The 19,398-nt window shown below is 42.7% G+C and overlaps 1 protein-coding gene across 2 annotated transcripts in view; it reads left to right on the top strand.

The window, feature by feature from the left end:
- Positions 1-19,398, top strand: part of LOC139370879 (calcium-dependent secretion activator 1-like) — a 149,508-nt gene that overhangs the window by 97,189 nt on the left and 32,921 nt on the right. For both annotated transcript variants that reach the window (XM_071110733.1, XM_071110734.1), the window contains exons 6-11: positions 3,694-3,815; positions 6,936-7,047; positions 12,803-12,942; positions 13,583-13,649; positions 14,210-14,318; positions 14,501-14,713. In XM_071110733.1, coding sequence (XP_070966834.1) covers positions 3,694-3,815; positions 6,936-7,047; positions 12,803-12,942; positions 13,583-13,649; positions 14,210-14,318; positions 14,501-14,713 — 763 coding nt within the window. The remainder of the gene's footprint in view (positions 1-3,693; positions 3,816-6,935; positions 7,048-12,802; positions 12,943-13,582; positions 13,650-14,209; positions 14,319-14,500; positions 14,714-19,398) is intronic.

Consider the following 19,398-nt stretch of genomic DNA (forward strand, 5'->3'; position numbering starts at 1 on the left):
AGAAGTCACACTGTAAGCACAAGTCCATTTGAATAGAGAATAATACCATACAAATGTTCTATCGAAACAGTACCGCTCTGAGAGCTCCACCCTATTATCCTGAGCCTCTCGCTCTCAGACAGACCTTTTCACCTGCCTCTGTCTTTATAAAGAGAATGAGTCATCATACACATTATCAACATATTTATTAGCAATGGCTCTATGTTCTGCAGGGCAAGGGAAACAGAGCTTGACATGCTTTAAGCACTTTCTATCGATGTCTGTGGTGGTGGTGATGATATAGCAATATATATATCTCAGCTGGCCCTTTGGAAAACTAGATCTGATCTGCACTTTCATTGGTCTTGATTATTTTAGCACATGAATACATTCCAGGCCAAAGTCCCAAGGTGAGTTTGCTTCTCTCTCTAGATTCATATCCTTCTAGACCAGGGCCCCTATTCAGAAAATGTCTAAGCGTTAGAGCGCTGAATGATGTAGAATCAGGTCCACCTGCTTAATTGTTATGCTTTAAAAGGCCAAAATGATCCTGGATCAGCACTCCTACTCTGAGACGCTTTTGAATATAAACCCAGTATAGATTGCAAACAGATGGCCCTCTAGCAATAAAGAAAGAGAATAAATAGCTTTCAGGAAGAACATTTTGTCGAAATGACTCCTCTATAGTACTCCCCGATCACTGGGGTAGACTTCCGTTGTTTAGTTATAAATCACAGATCACAAGGTAGACCTGGATAATGTAGTGAACCACAATAAAAACCTCCTTTTATAATTCCGCAGCAACTTTGTTACTCATCCTTCATCATAACAAGAGTTATTATGATCTCAGAGAATTTAATATATGCAGAAGGGCTGTTTCTGTTACCCTGGCTACTGTAGGAGAAGAAGGTATTATTCTAGCATGGGCAGATTAATACTGCTCCCTCCCAGCCTCAGCAGTTGATTGTAGTGGGGAGCAGAGCAGATGCAGTGATTATGGTGCGAGGACTGAAACTACTGCTTTATAGATCAGAGAGGCTGGCCTGATTTGTAGCTTCTGTCATGGAATTTAGTAATGTGATTTTTGGACTCCGTTGTCTTTTTTCTTTTTTTAGTTTAGAAACGTTTGTGGAGGTTAGGTATGGTGTGGCTGTTATTAAGCTTTAACTACTGCAGGCCTATGATATGAAGGCTGTGCGCCCCGGCGCACTTCAGGTGAGGAAGACTGTTTCAGGCCTACCAGAGTTACTCTTATAATATAACACGTATCTTTACACAAACTATTTGGATTGAAAATGAACGAATGACTCTCCTTCGGTACATCTATATCTGTATAGCAGATGCAGTAACCACTTGACATAAAGAAATGCATTTCGGTGTCATAGCATGCCACGGGCATATCTCTCTGGGGTTAGGACTAAATTTATATATATATATATATATATATATATATATTCATTAATATATATATATATTAATTATATATATATATATATTAATTTGTGTCATACAGTGGACACCTTTTCTAGCAATGCCCTGATACATTTAGTGCTCAAATCTCTGACAGCTGAACCGAGAGGTGGACAATTATTGTTTCAGGAAAGTAGCCTAACTTGTCATAGGCTGTTTTTGAGGACATGTAAATGTGGACATTTGTCCAACATCCCTTGTTTATTGATGGTGTTGGCTGTCATGTTGTCCAGCACAAATTTTCCTAAAGGAAACTCTGAACTGGCATATTGTTTTAATGAAGATTTTAGAATATTGGCAGAAAAATCAGTCACCAATTGGATGGAAACCTAGATATAGACACCGTAAAGACTCTGGCAAGTGCACTAGTCCAGTGTCACTTTGATTAATCCTGCACATCATGGTTCACCAGCAGCTCCAAACATCTAAAGAATAACCTACCAGCTAATCAAGCTTGTAAGAATTGTACTTATAGTCTTAAAAATCCTTATTTAGCCTTTTACTGCAGTGGGCTAAATCAGGGTCACACAGAGTTCTTAAGCAAAAGTATACACCTCACTCACATGGTTATGGGCCTAAAAAAACAAGTCAATTTTATCATGTCAGATAAAAAGTTCAAATGTATTCAATTTCGAGGTTGCATCCCAATATTACACTTTATATCACAGAAGACTGAAATATAACAACGCCGTTTGATAAAGAAGAACTAGAATTTCTGCGTAATAAATAAAATAAAGTTGATTAATTATGTAATTATGAAAAATAAAACTGATCCTAGATCATCACTCCTACTCTGAGACGCTTTTGAATATAAACCCACTATAGATTGCAAACAGATGGCCCTCTAGCAATAAAGAAAGAGAATACAAATATATGGAAGCTTTCAGGAAGAACATTCTGCCTAAATGACTCCTCTATAGTACTTCCCGATCACTGGAGTAGACTTCCATTGTTAAATTATAAATCACAGATCACAAGGTAGACCAGGATAATGTAGTGAAACAAAATAAATCATCCTCTTTTAATTTCATAGCAACTTCATTAGTCATCATAATAACTCCTGTTATGATGAATGGTCTAAGAGAATTCAGTATACACAGAAGAGCTGTTTCTGTTCCCCTAGCTACTTTAGGAGAAGGAAGTATAATTTTAGCATGTGCAGATTAATACTGCTCCCTCCCAGTCCCAGCAGTTGATTGTAGTGGGGAGCAGAGCAGATGCAGTGATTATGGTGCGAGGACTGAAACTACTGCTTTATAGATCAGAGAGGCTGGCCTGATTTGTAGCTTCTGTCGTGGAATTTCGTGATGGGATTTTTGAGCTCCATTGTCTTTTCCTTTTTAATGGTCATGAGTTCTAGTTCGCTTGAGTAGACCTAAATGTTAGTATCTTTCTCTCAGTCGGGGTGTTGTGTAGTTTAAGACAGTGGTTCTCAACTGGTTTTGGGTCAGGACCCAAATTGAACCAGGTTGTCTTAGTAATATTCACATCGCAATTTTCTTTTGCCAAAATACTGTATTTTTTTATGCTATACTGGTAGGGAATGTAGCAATTATACGACAAGGGAACAACATTTGTCATTGTTAGTAATTCCATATTGATCATATTCTTGACGGAGAATGGTAATAAGCTCACTGGTTTGACACCACAAAATCAACCAAATCCACTAAATAGCGCTGCTAATACACGTATATCTATATTGAAAATAGTGTGATTGAAGAAAAATTATTCAGAGATTAAATTCACTCACTTTTTACCACTTTCTACCTGCTTTTAGTTGTTTAGTCATTCAGACTGGAGTATTTTTTCAATCAACATTTTCATAATTTTTTTATTCAGACACCCACGACCCATTCAAAACCTCCCATGACCCAAATTTGGGCCACAACCCACCAGTTGAAAATGACTGGTTTAAAACATACCGTAAATGTTGTTGACCAATATAGCTTAGGAGGTTAATGGATTTTACAGTAATGTATTCATTAATGTTTTTTTATGTGGTAGTATGCATTTACTGTACCTTTGTTGGTTTATGTTAAGGAGATTGTTGTAGTCATGTATAGGGCACCATAGACAGTTGGGGGCTGTGCTTGGACCTTTTCAGGAGGGTGCAATGTAACAGAATGTAACAGAATATTGTCTAGACCAGAGTAATGTCAGCTCTATATTTGGTACATTTCTGCTACATTGTGAACCTTACCGCATACACCCATGGTTTCACGACCTGCTGTTTGTGCTCTCCAGGTGGTGATCATGGAGGTGGTGGGCCTGAAGTCTCTGGCTCCTAACAGGATTGTTTACTGCACCATGGAGGTGGAGGGAGGGGAGAAACTGCAGACAGACCAGGCTGAGGCCTCCAAGCCAACGTAAGACCCTTCTTTCTCTGTCTATCTGTCTCTGTCTCTGTCTGCCTCTGTTTGTCTGTCTCTGTCTATCTCTGTCTGTCTCTGTCTGCCTCTGTCTGTCTGTCTGTTGTCTGTCTGTCTCTGTCTCTCTTTCTCTGTGCCTCTCTCACCTCAACTCTTAACCTGCCTGATGCTTAACATCCACTGACGCATGTGTTGTTCTCATGTGATCTGAATGCAGTCACCTTCTCTTCAGGCTGTGATTCCTGAGTCATCTGATCAAAGTGTGAAAGGATGCTCCCAGTGTAATCCTCCATTTAGAACAGTCTGTCTCCATGGGAATTAAAGGGAGGTCAGATGATGAGTGAAAAGATAACACCGGGCAAAGCCCCCCATCTCAGGATGATAGCTTTCCAAAAAGGTTCTCCTTGGAACACCTCAAGTTTACCGAGATGTGTAACCTTATACAGTAGATACATACCGAAACGATCTATTCAGGTTCAACACATTAAGTTGGTTCAGGTTCATTGTGGTCCCAGCCTTTCATCAACCCTTCCTGAATGTCAAAAGTGGTGATGATGTTAAGGATGAAGGAATTCATGTGAATGGGTTTTCGCAGACTGGATCCTGAGTCTGTCTACTGTTATCAAGGAAGCAGCCTGTAATGTTACAGTGTGTCTGTGATGCCAGCCTCTCTCCAGTTATGTGATGTTCAGCTCGCGATTATGAACTATTTTAGAGACTCGTCCTCTTGCTCTCGCACAGATTCAAGTGCCATTTTATAATGAGAGGGAGATGAGAGAAGGGGGAGAATGAGAGGGAGAGCAATAGATGAAGGATAGGCATGAAAAGAGAAAATGACAGGATGACAAACAAAGTGGTGAAGAGGGGGAGAAAGAGGAGGAGATGGGGAGAGCAGCCTCTGTGTGTGCCCCGACTCCAGTGCTGCCAGGCAGGGAGAATGATTAGGACCTGCATCTTAATGGAGCAAGAGAGAGCCCCCTCTAGCACTCCTGGAAATGACAAGCATCTCGTGCTGCTAGCTAGCTGTCCGCTTATCCATCGCATACACCATCACACAGGCGCTGTTTTAAGAACCTCCTTGTACAGGATGAGACGTGTCTTGACTGATCTAGGATCTTTAAGTCAGTTAAGAACAAATTCTTATTTACAATGACAGCATAACCCCAGCCGAACCCAGACAACGCTGGGCCGATTGTGCGTTGCCCTATCCCCAATCACAGCCAGTTGTGATACAGCCTGTAATCGAAACACGGTCTGTAGTGACGCCTCTAGCACTGAGATGCAGTGCCTTAGACCGCTGCGCCACTCGGGAGCCCAAATCTTGTGTCATTTAGTTTAACAAATGATCCCTGAATATAATACAGTACTGCTCTCATTCTTATTGTATATAATCATACTTAATAAATGCATGATCAATGTAGGTAGTAGAACTAAGGGGCCAATGTAAACCAGTAACATTCGAACCACATTCCCAGTGTGAGATGAGACACCACCTGGTGGTGATGAGTGTTAATGTCAGTAAGGCAGAGGAGAAAGACATTGTCACTCACAGATGCAGCTCACAGCAGGAGGAGAAACGCCAAACACACACACACACACACACACACACACACACACACACACACACACACACACACACACACACACACACACACACACACACACACACACACACACAGCTTCAGACTGCTGGCTCTGTCTTGTGCTGCCTGTCTCCTTGATGATGATGATATCACATGCCATCCAATCATGACACAATAACCCCTATGAACATGTTAGTATATATCTCATTGTGAATGTGTGTGTGTGTGTGTGCATGCATGAGTGTTTGTGTGTGTCTCTGTGTGAGTGGTAGAGCTCCCTCAGGCTGTGCTTGCCTGTGTGGAGCGGCCGGTGCGCCAGTCTCCCACTCAGTCTCACTCCATCTCCTCTCTGTAATAAATTGAAATGTTGCTTCTGCACAGCATTTTATATACCTTCTACCCCTCTCTACTTCTACCCCTCTCTACTTCTACCCCTCTCTACTTCTACCCCTTTCTACTTATACCCTTTGCACGTTCAGCCACGACAAATAAAGTGTCAGCTGCTATTCTCAGTCTGTCTCATAACTGAGCAGTACGTAGCTTACCCAGCCCCAGTTTATTGTTTTTCTTTTTTAACAACCACGTCTCACTCTTTCTGAGAGCGCAGGTATCGACCTTTGGGAAAGAGGATGAGAATGTGCGAGATAAAGGGAAAACGGGGAAGGCGATTCTAGTGGATCTTGTGCAATTCCTCTTGGCCAGGTAGATGTTCATTTAGGCTAGGATTCAATCCAACACAGAATAACAAACAACCTGAGCACAGGGATAGACTTTTAAAGGCATTTCCAGAATGCTGGCTGATCTAACTTTCGCTGTAAAGACTGCAAATGTCGTCTCAAACATAAATTAAAATTCCAAATTAAATGACTGTGCACACGTTGTTTGTCTGTGTTTGTTTGCAGCCTGGCCTAAAGCTACAGCCCTGTAGATGTTGGAGATGCGTCCATGTCTTGAGAGCTGTGTCAAATCAAATCAAACTTTATTTGTCACATGCGACGATTACAACAGGAGTAGACCTTAACGTAAAATGTTTACTTTACAAGCCCTTAAATAACAACGCAGATCAAGAAATTGAGTTAAGAAAAAGTAACACAATAAAATAACAATAACAAGGCTATATACAGAGGGTACCGGTACCGAGTCAATGTGCGGGGGGGGTACATGTTAGTCGAGGTAAGTAGTCAATCTAAATAGTCAGGGTGGCAATTTGATTAATTGTTCAGCAGTCTTATGGCTTGGGGGTCGAAGCTGTTAAGTAGCATTTTGGTTCTAGACTTGGCGCTCCGGTACCGCTTGCCGTGCGGTAGCAGAGAAAACAGTCTATGACTTGGGTGACTAGAGTCTTTGACAATTTTTTGGGGCCTTCCTCTGACACCACTTAGTATATAGGTCCTGGATGGCAGGAAGCTTGGGGCCCCAGTGATGTACTGGGCCATACGCACTACCCTCTGTAGCACTTTGCGGGCAAATGCCGAGCAGTTGCCATACCAGAAGGTCACATGCTTCTGATGTGTGTGTGTGTGTTGTGTTTCAGCTGGGGAACCCAGGGAGACTTCACCACCACACACCCCCTCCCTGCCGTCAAGGTGAAACTGTTTACAGAAAGCACTGGAGTGCTGGCCCTGGAGGATAAAGAGCTGGGCAGGGTAACACAATCTTTGATCTCTCTCTCTCTCTCTCTCTCTCTCTCTCTCTCTCTCTCTCTCTCTCTCTCTCTCCCTCTCTCTCTCTCCCTCTCTCTCTCTCTCTCTCTCTCTCTCTCTCTCTCTCTCTCTCTCCCTCTCTCAACAGATTTCCAACGGTCTAATGTCCACTGCTTGTGTTTCTTGGCTCCAACACGTCTCTTCTTATTGGTGTCCTTTAGTAGTTGTTTCTTTGCAGCAATTTGACCATGAAGGCCTGATTCATGCAGTTGATGAGATGTGTCTGTTACTTGAACTCTGTGTCTGTTACTTGAACTCTGTGAAGCATTTATATGGGCTGCAATCCTGAGGCTGGTAACTCTAGTGAACTTATCCTCTGCAGCAGAGGTAACTCTGGGTCTTCCTTTCCTGTGCCGGTCCTCATGAGAGCTAGTATTGTCATAGCACTTTATGTTTTGCACTTGAAGAAACGTTAAAAGTTCTTGACATTTTCCGGATTGACTGATCTTCATGTCTTATAGTAATGATGGACTGTCGTTTCTCGTTGCTTATTTGAGCTGTTCTTACCATAATATCTTTTACCAAATCATATTAAATCTAATTTTATTGTTCACATACACATATTTAGCAGATGTTATTGCAGGTGTAGCGAAATGCTTGTTTTCCTAGCTCCAACAGTGCAGTAGTATCTAACAATTCACAACAATAGACACAAATCTAAAGTAAAAAAAAGGAGTTAAGAAATATATGACTATTAGGACCAGCAATGTCAGAATGGCGTTGAGTAAAATACAGTAGAATATAATACAGTATATACATATGCAAGCAGTATGTAAACATTATTAATGTGACCAGTCAGTCAGTCAGTCTATGTCTATGTATATATTGCAGCAGCCTCTAAGGTGCAGGGTTGAGTAATCGGATGGCTATTTAACAGTCTGATGGCTTTGAGATAGAAGCTGTTTTTCAGTCTCTCAGTCCCAACTTGGATGCACATGTACTGACCACGCCCAGGGCTATCTTCTGTATACCACCCCTACCTTGTCACAACACAACTGATTGACTCCAACACATTAAGAAAGAAAGAAATTCCACAAATTAACTTTTAAGGCACACCTGTTAATTGAAATGCATTCCAGGTGACTACCTCAAGAGGCTGGTTGAGAGAATGCCAAGAGTGTGCAAAGCTGTCAAGGCAAAGGGTGTTAACTTTGAAGAATCAGAAATAAAATATATTTTGATTTGTTTAACACTTTTTTGGTTACTATATGATTCCATATGTGTTATTTCATAGTTTTAATGTCTTCACTATTATTCTACAATATAAAGAAAAACCCTTGAATGAGTAGGTGTGTCCAAACATTGTTTTAAACCTTTGCATTTTAGGCCAATACATTTCTCCTGGTTGTTGAACAAGAAGCCCAGGTGACCCCAGCCATCCATATACTGAGCTGTTATGTCACTGAGTAGACAGTTATGCTGGATTCCACATCGACCCCTAGCCCCTACTCCCTAGGCACTAATGTAGTTCTGAGAGGATTGGATTGATAATAGCATTATGGTATTATGGTTAGGAAGTATTTGGAAACCAGTATAGTATGCCATTTCCAGGTAAAGTCACAATCCCTAAACCACACACTCTGTAACGTGAGCACACACCATTCAGAGCACACATCATTATGGGACAGAGAAAGCTGGTGTAATCAGTCCTGGGTTGGTTAGCATGATGTGATGTGTAGACAGTAAGCTACAGCCACCGCTGGTCCCTAGGTACGCACCGTTCTTGTTTGAAATCCCTAGTGATGAGGATTATGCTAAAACTCGTTTTTAAAATCCCCATCTGATTGATGGGGCCTCTCTGTCCTGGATTAGGCAGGTGGTGAAATTAAGGAGGTGTGCTATAGCCTCATTCAAAACCCCTCCCCGTGGAGAAACAGGACCAATAGAGTGTCATCTTCACGGCCGGATGCTTATTCAATACAGTACTGTGGGTGGGCTGAGTCAGGGATGTTTTTAACCCCTCACAGCCACTGCGTTTTGAGCTGTGACCACATGATAGTTCCTCAATGATGTATCCAGGCCACATCATGTCCACAACTGTCCAAGTATAAACGGTCCTTTCTCTTCACGTTAGACGTTTGACTGAATTGCATGTGGTTAGAATCCCCAAGCCGACTCTGTGAAAAGTCAGCCGATCTGCCCTTGACTTTAATTGCCCCTGTTTGTCACTAAGGTGAGGGTGTCTGCTCAATGACGTAACTGTAAGTCATGCAGAGATGTCTTAATCGTCTGCTTTGCTCCGCTCTCCTGTCCTCTAATGCAGAGAGAGAGAGCCCTCCAACGTAATGCGCTAGTGTGCCGGGCAGCCCTGGCTAGGCTGCACACGGGGCACAGACGTCAGTTCAACATCTGGTCTTCATTGACATTTGGTTGAGTTGTCAACTAATGTGAAATGTAAAAAAAATATCTTTGGATTTAGGGTAAAGGTTGGCTGAAAAAAAGTCTAAATTCCCTTACGTTGAGGACTTCTTGCATATTCTATCAGTTTTCCGCATTGATTTAAGGTCATCACATTGATTTCTGTTGTTGAAATGACGTGGAAACAACATTGATTCAACCAGTTTTAGCCCAGTGGGAGTGACCTTGGCTGTGATAGGGGCTCTTTGATCTCCTGCTGCAGTGGCAGAGAGGCAGTCAGTCAACCAGCAAGGCAGCAAGGCTTCATCAAAGCTCTTTAACTCAGCAAAGATAGATTACGCCCCGTCTTCAGGGAAGCCGGGAGGAGCAAAGTAGAGCGGGGACTGCTGGGCTTCTCTCTCCTTTGATATGGCAACACAGCTACACAGATACGCTGAGCCGCTGGCTCAAACGTGACACACAGCACAGGCACACTGGGGCCTGGTCTGCCAGAGCACGATTAAGATTTAATGGAAACTCTTGAAAATGTATTGAGTGTTAAAAATCCTTGAGAATGCTGACTCGTGGTGCTGAATACTGACTGACTGACTGACTGGCTAACTGGCTGACTGGGAGGATACAGACCAGGGATCTCTCCAATAAACCTTGTGGATATATACAGTATAGTGCTTACACATGTATATATCCATATCTCTCAGAGGTGGTTACATTGTTACTGTACATTTCAACTGTAGTATCCAACACAGTTTTGCTTCCAACAAGATTCTCTGGTCTGATGAAACCAAGATTGAACTCTTTGGCCTAAATGCCAGCATCACGTCGAGGAAACCTGGAACCATCCTTACGGTGAAGCATGGTGGTGGCAGCATCATGATGTGGGGATGATTTTCAGTGGCAGGTACTGAGAGACTAGTCACTATCGAGGGAAAGATGAACGGAGCAAAGTACAGAGAGATCCTTGATGAAAACCTACTCCAGGGCGCTCAGGACCTCAGACTGGGGGCAAAGGTTCACCTTCCAACAGGACAACAACCCTAAGCACACAGCCAAGACAACGCAGGAGAGGCTACGGGACAAGTCTCTGAATGTCCTTGAGTGGCCTAGCCAGAGCCTGGACTTGAACCCGATCGAACATCTCTAGAGATACCTGAAAATAGCAGTGCAGCAACGCTCCCCATCCAACCTGACAGATCTTGAGAGGATCTGCAGAGAAGAATGGGAAAAAACTCCACAATACAGGTGTGCCAAGCTTGTAGCGTCATACCCAAGAAGACTTGAGGCTGTAATCTCTGCCAAAGGTGCTTCAACAAAGTACTGAGTAGCCTCCCGAGTGGCACAGTGGTCTAAGGCACTGCATCGCAGTGCTAGAAGCGTCACTACAGATCCGGGTTTGTTCCCAGGCTTGTTGCAGCCGGCCGCGACGTGGAAACCCATAAGGTGGCACACAATTGGCCCAGCGTTGTCCGGGTTAGGGGAGGGTTTGGCCGGCTGGGATGTCCTTGTCCCATCGCTCTCTAGTGATTCCTTGTGGCGGCCGGGCGCATGCACGCTGACTATGGTCGCCAGCTGTATGGCATTTCCTCCGACACATTGGTGCGGCTGGCTTCTGGGTTAAGTGAGCAGTGTGTCAAGAAGCAGTGCTGCTTGGCCGGGTCGTGTTTCGGAGGATGCATGGCTCTCGACCTTTGCCTCTCCTGAGTCCGTACGGGAGTTGCAGCGACGGGACAAGACTGTAACTACCAATTGTATATCACGAAATTGGAGAGAAAAAGGGATACAAAAATATAAAAATAATACTGAGTAAAGGGTCTGAATACTTATGGAAATGTAATATTTCAGTTTTTTTTTTTTTTAACACATTGGCAAAAAAGTTGAAAAACCTGTTTATGCTTCGTCATTATGGGGTTTTGTGTGTAGATGGATGAATAAGGCTGTAACAAAATGTGGAAAAAGTCAAGGAGTCTGAATGCTTTTTGAATGCACTGTATATACAAAAGTATGTGGAAATTCAAATGAATGGATTCGGCTATTTCAGTCACACCCGTTGATGACAGGTGTGTAAAATCAAGCACACAGCCATGCAATCTCCATAGACAAAAATTGGCAGTAGAAAGACCTTACTGAATCACTGACTTTCAACGTGGCACCGTCATAGGATGCCACATTTCCAACAAGTCAGTTCGTCAAATGTCTGCCCTGTTAGCCTTGTAAGTCAACTGTAAGTGCTGTTATTGTGAAGTGGAAATGTCTCGGAGCAACAGCCGCGAAGTGGTAGGCCACACAAGCTCACAGAATGGGACTGTCGAGTGCTGAAGTGTGTAGTCTGTCGTCGGTTGCAACATTCACTACCAAGTTCCAAACTGCCTCTTGAAGCAACGTCAGCAAAATAACTATTCATCGGGAGCTTCATAAAATGAGTTTCCATGGCCGAGCAGCTGCACACTAGCCTAAGATCACCATGCACAATGCCCAGCGTCGGCTGGAGTGGTGTAAAGCTCCAAGCTATTGGAATCTGGAGCCTTGGAAACACGTTTTCTGGTGTGATGAATCACGCTTCACCGTCTGGCAGTCCTATGGACGAATCTGGGTTTGGGGGATGCCAGGAGAACATTTGGTGGAGGAGGAACAATGGTCTGGGGCTGTTTTTCATGGTTCGAGTTAGGCCAATTAGTTTCAGCGATAGAAAATCTTAACACTACGGCATACAATGACATTCTCAACGATTCTGTGCTTCCAACAGTTTGGGGAATGACCTTTCCTGTTTCAGTATCACCCGTGCACAAAGCGAGGTCCGTACAGAAATGTTTTGTCGAGATCAGTGTGAAAGAACTGGACTGGCCTGCACAGAGCCCTGACCTCAACCCCATTGAACCCCTTTGGGACGATGTCTGCCCAACATCAGTGCCCGACCTCACTAATGCTCTTGGGGCTGAATGGAAGCAAGTTCCTGCAGCAATGTTCCAACATCTAGTGGAAAGCCTTCCCAGAAGAGTGGAGGCTGTTATAACAGCAAAGGGGGACCAACTCCTTATATATCCCACCTGAACAGGCTGAAATGCCAGTTATTATTATTATTATTATTATTATTTTTATTTTTGCTCTTTTTCAAATTAAGTTTATCAAACAATAGTCTTCACTCTAAATATTGTTTTGCTTAATTTTGGCGATCCTTATTTGAAATACCACTGTCATTGTGTGTAAATATCATACAAAAAAAAATAGAAAATCAAGTTTTTGAATGCACTGCCCTTTAAAAATGCAATTGTGCAGTCATCATCAGATATTTTCATATCTTAATTTCTCTCTTAACCTTAATTTGTCTGATACTTTTCTCCTCCAGGTGGTCCTCCACCCAACCCCTAACAGCCCCAAGGCATCAGAGCTCCATAAGATGGCCCTCACCAAGGCCTGCCCCGACCAGAACCTTCAGATCAAACTGGCCATTCGCATGGACAAACCACAGAACATGAAGCATTCTGGGTAAGTATGGACAAGCTCCAAAACATGAAGAATTCCTGGTAAGCATGGACAAGCCGCAGAAGATGAAGAATTCTGGGCAAGCAAGGGAAACCTGGTCCTATTGATCTCAATGGGACCTGGTCATTAATTTTTTAAGTCTGCTACTTTACTGCATAATACTCATGAGGACAGAGGAGGATCTCCAGATAGGGTTTTGTTTTGGGTTTTATTTGTACCTTTTTCATCCATTTCTCTGAAACTCCTCCGGCCTCCGGCCTCTTCCTTGGTTCCTTCTTGGCCTAATTTCTAGCCTAGCCTTCTGGTGGTTACTACTGGGTTTGTTTTACATTGAGAGAGCAACAAAGACACTACATTTCAGGCCAACGTGACTCATTCTCACTGCACCAAACCCAGGGTCATCCGCTCTGCATAAAACATCAAAACATGTACGACATTATCATATTATGAACAGTGATTAGTTCAGCCTCTCTTTTGTTTGTAGTAGGGAATACACTCCTTGCTATGCATGTAGTGTGGGCTAAACCTGCTGATTCTGTTGCTGTTTCTTCAACACAGGAAACAACAATAGCCAATTGTCATACCGTTGCCATGTAATCATTACATTGCCATGTAGTAATTGTTGAACATTGTTTTCTGGCAGGTATTTGTGGGCTTTTGGGAAGAACGTCTGGAAGCGCTGGAAGAAGCGTTTCTTCGTCCTCGTGCAGGTTGGTACATCATCAGCCTCTGAAATATAATGTCTTTGGTCTGGTCAAATGAAAGGTCATTCAAATGATTACATCATCAAAACAAACAATAACATATCGTTTATTTGAATATATTGGCACCATTGAACTTTACAATAGAGTTCAAATGGATCAGAATGTCTTATTTTCTCTCTTCAAAACTGGTTGAATGGCTATTTTTACCCTGTAGGCATCTGCAACTTGCCACAGGTGAGATGAATTACCCAGTAGAGGAGAATCCCCTCCTCCAACCAAATTTATTTGAATTCTGAATAATTTAGTCCAGGACATTTTTTTTGCATATCAAACAAAGGTGTGAACACCAAAGGTGTTTTCAATTTCAACTTGTTTTAGCAGGAATAGGGAATTGTGATTGCAACTGTATGTGGCTAAAGGGGTAGTTTTCACACAAAAATATAATCACTTTTTAATCAGCCTTCTTACCTCAAAAGAAGCTTGAGCAATCACAGCAATTCACCATTGATCCTCTGATGTTCCTGAGCAGATGGAAGTGTATGACGTGTCTGTCTTCTCTGGTGCAGGTGAGCCAGTACACCTTTGCCATGTGCAGCTACAGAGAGAAGAAGTCTGAGCCACAGGAGCTGCTACAGCTGGATGGTTACACTGTGGACTACACCGACCCCCAGCCAGGTACATATATACACACATGCATGCACACATGCACATTCACACAGACACACACGTACATTATGTACGCATGTGCATGCATGCACGCAAGCACAGATGGACGCACACACACGCGAATGAATGCACACACGCACGCACACACACACCCACACAACCTGTCCCTAAACCCTCCTCTCTGTCTCTAGGATTGGATGGCGGCAGGGCGTTCTTCAACGCGGTGAAGGAGGGCGACACTGTGATCTTTGCCAGTGATGACGAGCAGGACCGCATCCTGTGGGTTCAGGCAATGTACCGGGCCACCGGTCAGTCCCACAAGCCTGTTCCCCCCACCCAGGTCCAGAAACTAAACTCCAAGGGGGGTGCCGCCGCTCAGATGGACGCGCCCATCTCCCAGTTCTGTAAGTAAACCAATACACAACCTCAGCATCATATCAGCCAATCAGCAGACAGTTTCAGGTTTCATCCCGCCCCCCAATCCAGTGACAGCTCTCACCCATACCGTTTCACAACGCCATGCGTCTCTCCCCACGCCACACTGCAGCCACATACTGTAACTGTTGAACACGTTGCGCTGTAGAACTAAAGTCGACACACGCAGGCACTTCCTCCTCATTGCTGTATCACACAGAGTACCCAGCTTCTATGGGCCTCCCCTCATCGTCACCAATCAGTCACACATGACGTGTTTAAAGGTGCAACTTCATATGACTCTTCCCCCATCAATCTGCTCTGTCTCTCTCTCAACATTAACCAAGCTGACAAACTGAAGAGAAACACGGAATGGCGGCCAATGGCGTAGATATAGATTAAACCACTAAAATGAAACATCAAGCTTGGCACCTTTTTAGCCTTTTGAATCCTTTTGAAAACCTTTGAAATCTTTTGAGAATGTTTTGCGTTAAGTGTTGTGTTTGTGACAATGCTAAGGTGTCAGCGAGTATTGCCTGAACACCCCCAGACCCCAACATGTGGTATAGTAGAAAACAACAGCTGTAACAGACAGTGATGACTTTCGGAGTCCCCGCTCAGCCCAGCCCTGTCTCGGTCCAGCCACTGCTCAGTCAACGTTCTCTGTAGTGTTAACCGATCCTTTACTTGTACCTTTAAGCAGCCACAGGTCAGATACTGTACAGTAGCAAAGTGAAGGTAAGACTGTCTCTAGTGACGTGGCTTCTGCAACACGTACCTATCTACTTCCTGTTGTAACCGTCTCTTCTGTGTCCTCTGCCCCTTATATTTAAAGCAAACTTTGAATCACAGTTTAACAGTGAAATAGGGCCAACGAATTTTAGGCTAACGTGATACTTGTGTATCCTAATGCACTTTTCTTTTTACAAAGAAATATCTAAGTTACACGTTGTAAACACACTGAAACCTGAACAGGTTGAACTCTAACTTGGGAAATTAGTACCCTTTAGTTGCCAACTCAATTCTGATATTTTACAGCACTAAAGAACTAGCCTGGTAAAACCAGACTGAATGCTGTGCTCACCATTGTTTCAATCAGGTGAGTGCATCGTTCAGTCTGGTTAACAAGACAACTAAAGAACACTCCACAATAATAGATCCTGCTATTCAAAACCAAACATGATAACTTATTTTGGTGTGCGTCCTTCCTACAACTCCTTCAGTTATTTTAGCGGTTATTCTAATGTCCAAGCCGTTGGGTTAGAGTTAATGGGTTGTAGAAAAATATTTGTTCCCCTTTTATTATATTGGCATTTTTATAACCTGAAAACAATTCAGCAATAAAAACATCTATATAGGTTTTTATGCACGAATTGCGCTATTTAGGTAACAAAAGCGTAGATGTCATTTTTGTGGGGGGGGGGGTTCATCCGTTTCTATAAACAGAATCTATAGACAAGAATTCCCTGTGGTCTCTCCATTGGTGTCTTTGTCGAGTATGTGATCGTTCTTCTGGTTATTTGGTTACCTCCTCTATATAAGACCAGCCATTCTGATGCCATTCAATGACCCCTCACAGTGGCACAGACCTCCTCCCTCTACCCCCTCCTCTCTGAAACACTGTGCCACACCAAACGGACATGTTTCACCCCACCCTGGTTATCTTGAATGGCACTGGGGCCATAACATACACCACACAGCCCTGTTACTCTCCTCTCTTTCTTTCTTTCTTTCTTTGTCTCTTTCTTTGTTTCTTTCTTTGTTTCTTTCTTTGTCACTTTCTTTCTTTCTTTCTTCCTCTCTCTCTCTCTCGCTCTTTCTCTCTCTCTCTCTTGCTCTTTCTCTCTCTCTCTCTCTCTCTCTCTCTCTCTCTCTCTCTCGCTCTTTGTCTCGCTCTTTCTCTCTCTACCATCAGAGCTCTGCTGCCGATAATATGGTTCTGGAGCACTGATTTGGAAGGATAGGAGAGTAGTCTTTCTAAAGGAGAACTTATAGGCTACTTCTTCTAAATGATGAATTTAGATGAGGAAGGAATGGGACTCTGGCGAAGCTAATAGTGTTTTCTCATGTGCCAGCCTGCCTCTAGACTGAGTACAGTACTTTACCTACCAGATAAGTTATGAGTGTCACTACTCATTACCAGGCAACATCACTTTGCTTTAAGTGGACTCCCATATTCATAACCATATAATAATAAACATTTTGGATGAAATGATAGCATTAGGTGGATATGTCAGGTTTATTCCAATTGCGTTAGCTATTTAGATTGTTATTACTCTTCATTTATTTTTCCTCTAAACATTATCTCGTAAGCTGTCCAGTGCCTTCATAGATTCAGCGGAGGATACTGGATATTATCATTTACATAATAATAATGACAGTAGAACTAAAAGTTGTTGTTGGAGTGCTGGATGTAACTGTAGAGTATGGGCCAGTGCTCCTCTGTTATGATCTGGAGAAAGCATTGGGAAGCGATCATATTACGATGGTAATGTATAATGTATGTTAGAAGGAGATACAGATGTCGGATCTTAATTTGATCACACTGTTGCAGGATAACTTTCCCGAAATGCAGGACATTTACCACTTGTAGTTTATTTGAGGTTTCAAAAGGCTTGTCATTTCCACTTGGAAATTTCAGACTTGATTTTCCCTTATGAATTTAAAAAAAAATGCCTACAGAAAATAATTATAATCGAAAACTGACTCAAATTAAGGTGCAACAAATGTACTATACCTAGATCAGAATCCGGACTAAATCAACCACAGCAGAGGGATGATAACCCTTTGCCCTTATCCTTTCATCTCTCTTGTTTCTGTCATGCTCTCACTGGCCCTCTATTTCCCTCTCTTGATTTTCTATCAATCTCCTCTCTTTCTCTCTACCTTTCTTTTCACTATCTCTCTCTCTCTCCAGCTCACATACCCACACATGCTCAGCACACCACCGCTGCCCACACGCCTCTCTCTCTCTCTCTCTCTCTCTCTCTCTCTCTCTCTCTCTCTCTCTCTCTCTCTCTCTCTCTCTCTCTCTCTCTCTCTCATTTTGGTACAGTTTTTTTTTTTTTTTTTTTGTGTTTCTCTTCCTCATGCTTTGCTTGTTACCCCTTCTTTAATATTGCAACTGCTAGGTGAGGGACACTCGTGTTTGCTCTCCTCCAGCCTTGTTGCTAGTCTTTATGTTATTCTGGTTTGTCCCTTCTCACCCCGCTGTCTTCTAGCTGGACTTAAGGGTAAGTGCTTCCCTGTAGCCGGCACAGCTCAGATAATCCCCAACGATTATCTGACAAATGCAACGTGCTTTCTCTCCTCTTTCCCTATCCACTTCCTCCTCTTAAGTCTCCTCGCTTCATGTCTTTAGACAGTAGAAAACATATTTTTTATGTTTGATTTCTCCTCAATCTGAGATTTGAAGTAGCCATAAGCTTCCATTCTTGACGGTTTAGGATGCATGTATTTGATTCTTAGACTTATCATTTGGCTCAGTAATTATTGTAGTTTATAATCTGGTTATTATTATGTTTTTTTTTGTTGCATAATTGCCTTCTCTCCTTAATCTTATTGGTGTCCAAGGACCCCTCAGAGTAAAGCAGAGAGATGGCCCAATGTGACATGATGCCATCAGAAAATAAAATACAGTAAATGACTGCTGTAGGAAATCTAGTTGTGAATCCATCAACAGTTATGGAAATTCTGTTTTAGAGAGCAGTAGAGGACAGTAAAAAAGTTTCCCCCTAAGGGAACTTCTGAGCTTGTAATCAAGCTTTTTTTTTGTTGTCCTACAATTCTTTACATCGCTTACAAATGATTGAATATTTCCATATTGTTTAATACATTTTTCAAAGAGTAGAGCAGTTGGAAAGCTGTGACATTTGGACCCTTTTAGCAGGGTAACATGGGTCATGCTTTACTTCCGAGGACTCAATTCATAGCCGTGGGAAGTAGGGGTGCTGAGGGTGCTACAGCACCCCCTGGTAAAATCACCCCAAACAATCTGTGGAGAAAAATACTCCTCAGTGGCCATGGCTCAATTGCTTTTGGTTCTTTTCTTTTGTCCTCTGTTCACGAGAGTTGGCAAATATGTACGTGGAGTATTCTGAATGCAGATGACAAGGAGTAGCCATTGGCACCGCTCCTTACCATACAATACTCTGGAAGAACCCTCTTACTACATGGGCCTGTAGACAGCAGCTAGCCCCCCATAGTAGCACCTCTAGGAGGGAACAGGTCTCATTTTGGTTTCTTTTGATTGCCCTTTGATTGCCTGAACAGGTGAACACTTTTGTCATGTGTCCATTATTGCGTTGATGGAATTACAGGAATTTTTATTTCCCCCTTTGCCATCTCCCAGAGAATGATCTACATGTAGTTTTGCCTCTGTCGGCTTCATGCTATAAACCGATGTACTTGCACCAAATTGTATTGCTACCCTGTTAGAGATACTCCAGTAGTTGGTATGCCTGTTAGTTGTGCTCTGTAGATGTCATGAATAAATACACTGCAACACACTCAAGTATTGTCAACTTGCAAATGCTAAGAGAAAGAGGAATGCCCAAAATGTTTTATCCAAACATTGAAAATGGAACCTTCAGATGCATGACATAACATTTTGAAACATTTTTGAAAGCACAATGAAAAGTCACTGTTCTACAGCATGTTTTGTTTGTCACTGAGC

Source organism: Oncorhynchus clarkii, chromosome 17 (genome assembly GCF_045791955.1).
Source record: "Oncorhynchus clarkii lewisi isolate Uvic-CL-2024 chromosome 17, UVic_Ocla_1.0, whole genome shotgun sequence".
NCBI lineage: Eukaryota > Metazoa > Chordata > Actinopteri > Salmoniformes > Salmonidae > Oncorhynchus > Oncorhynchus clarkii.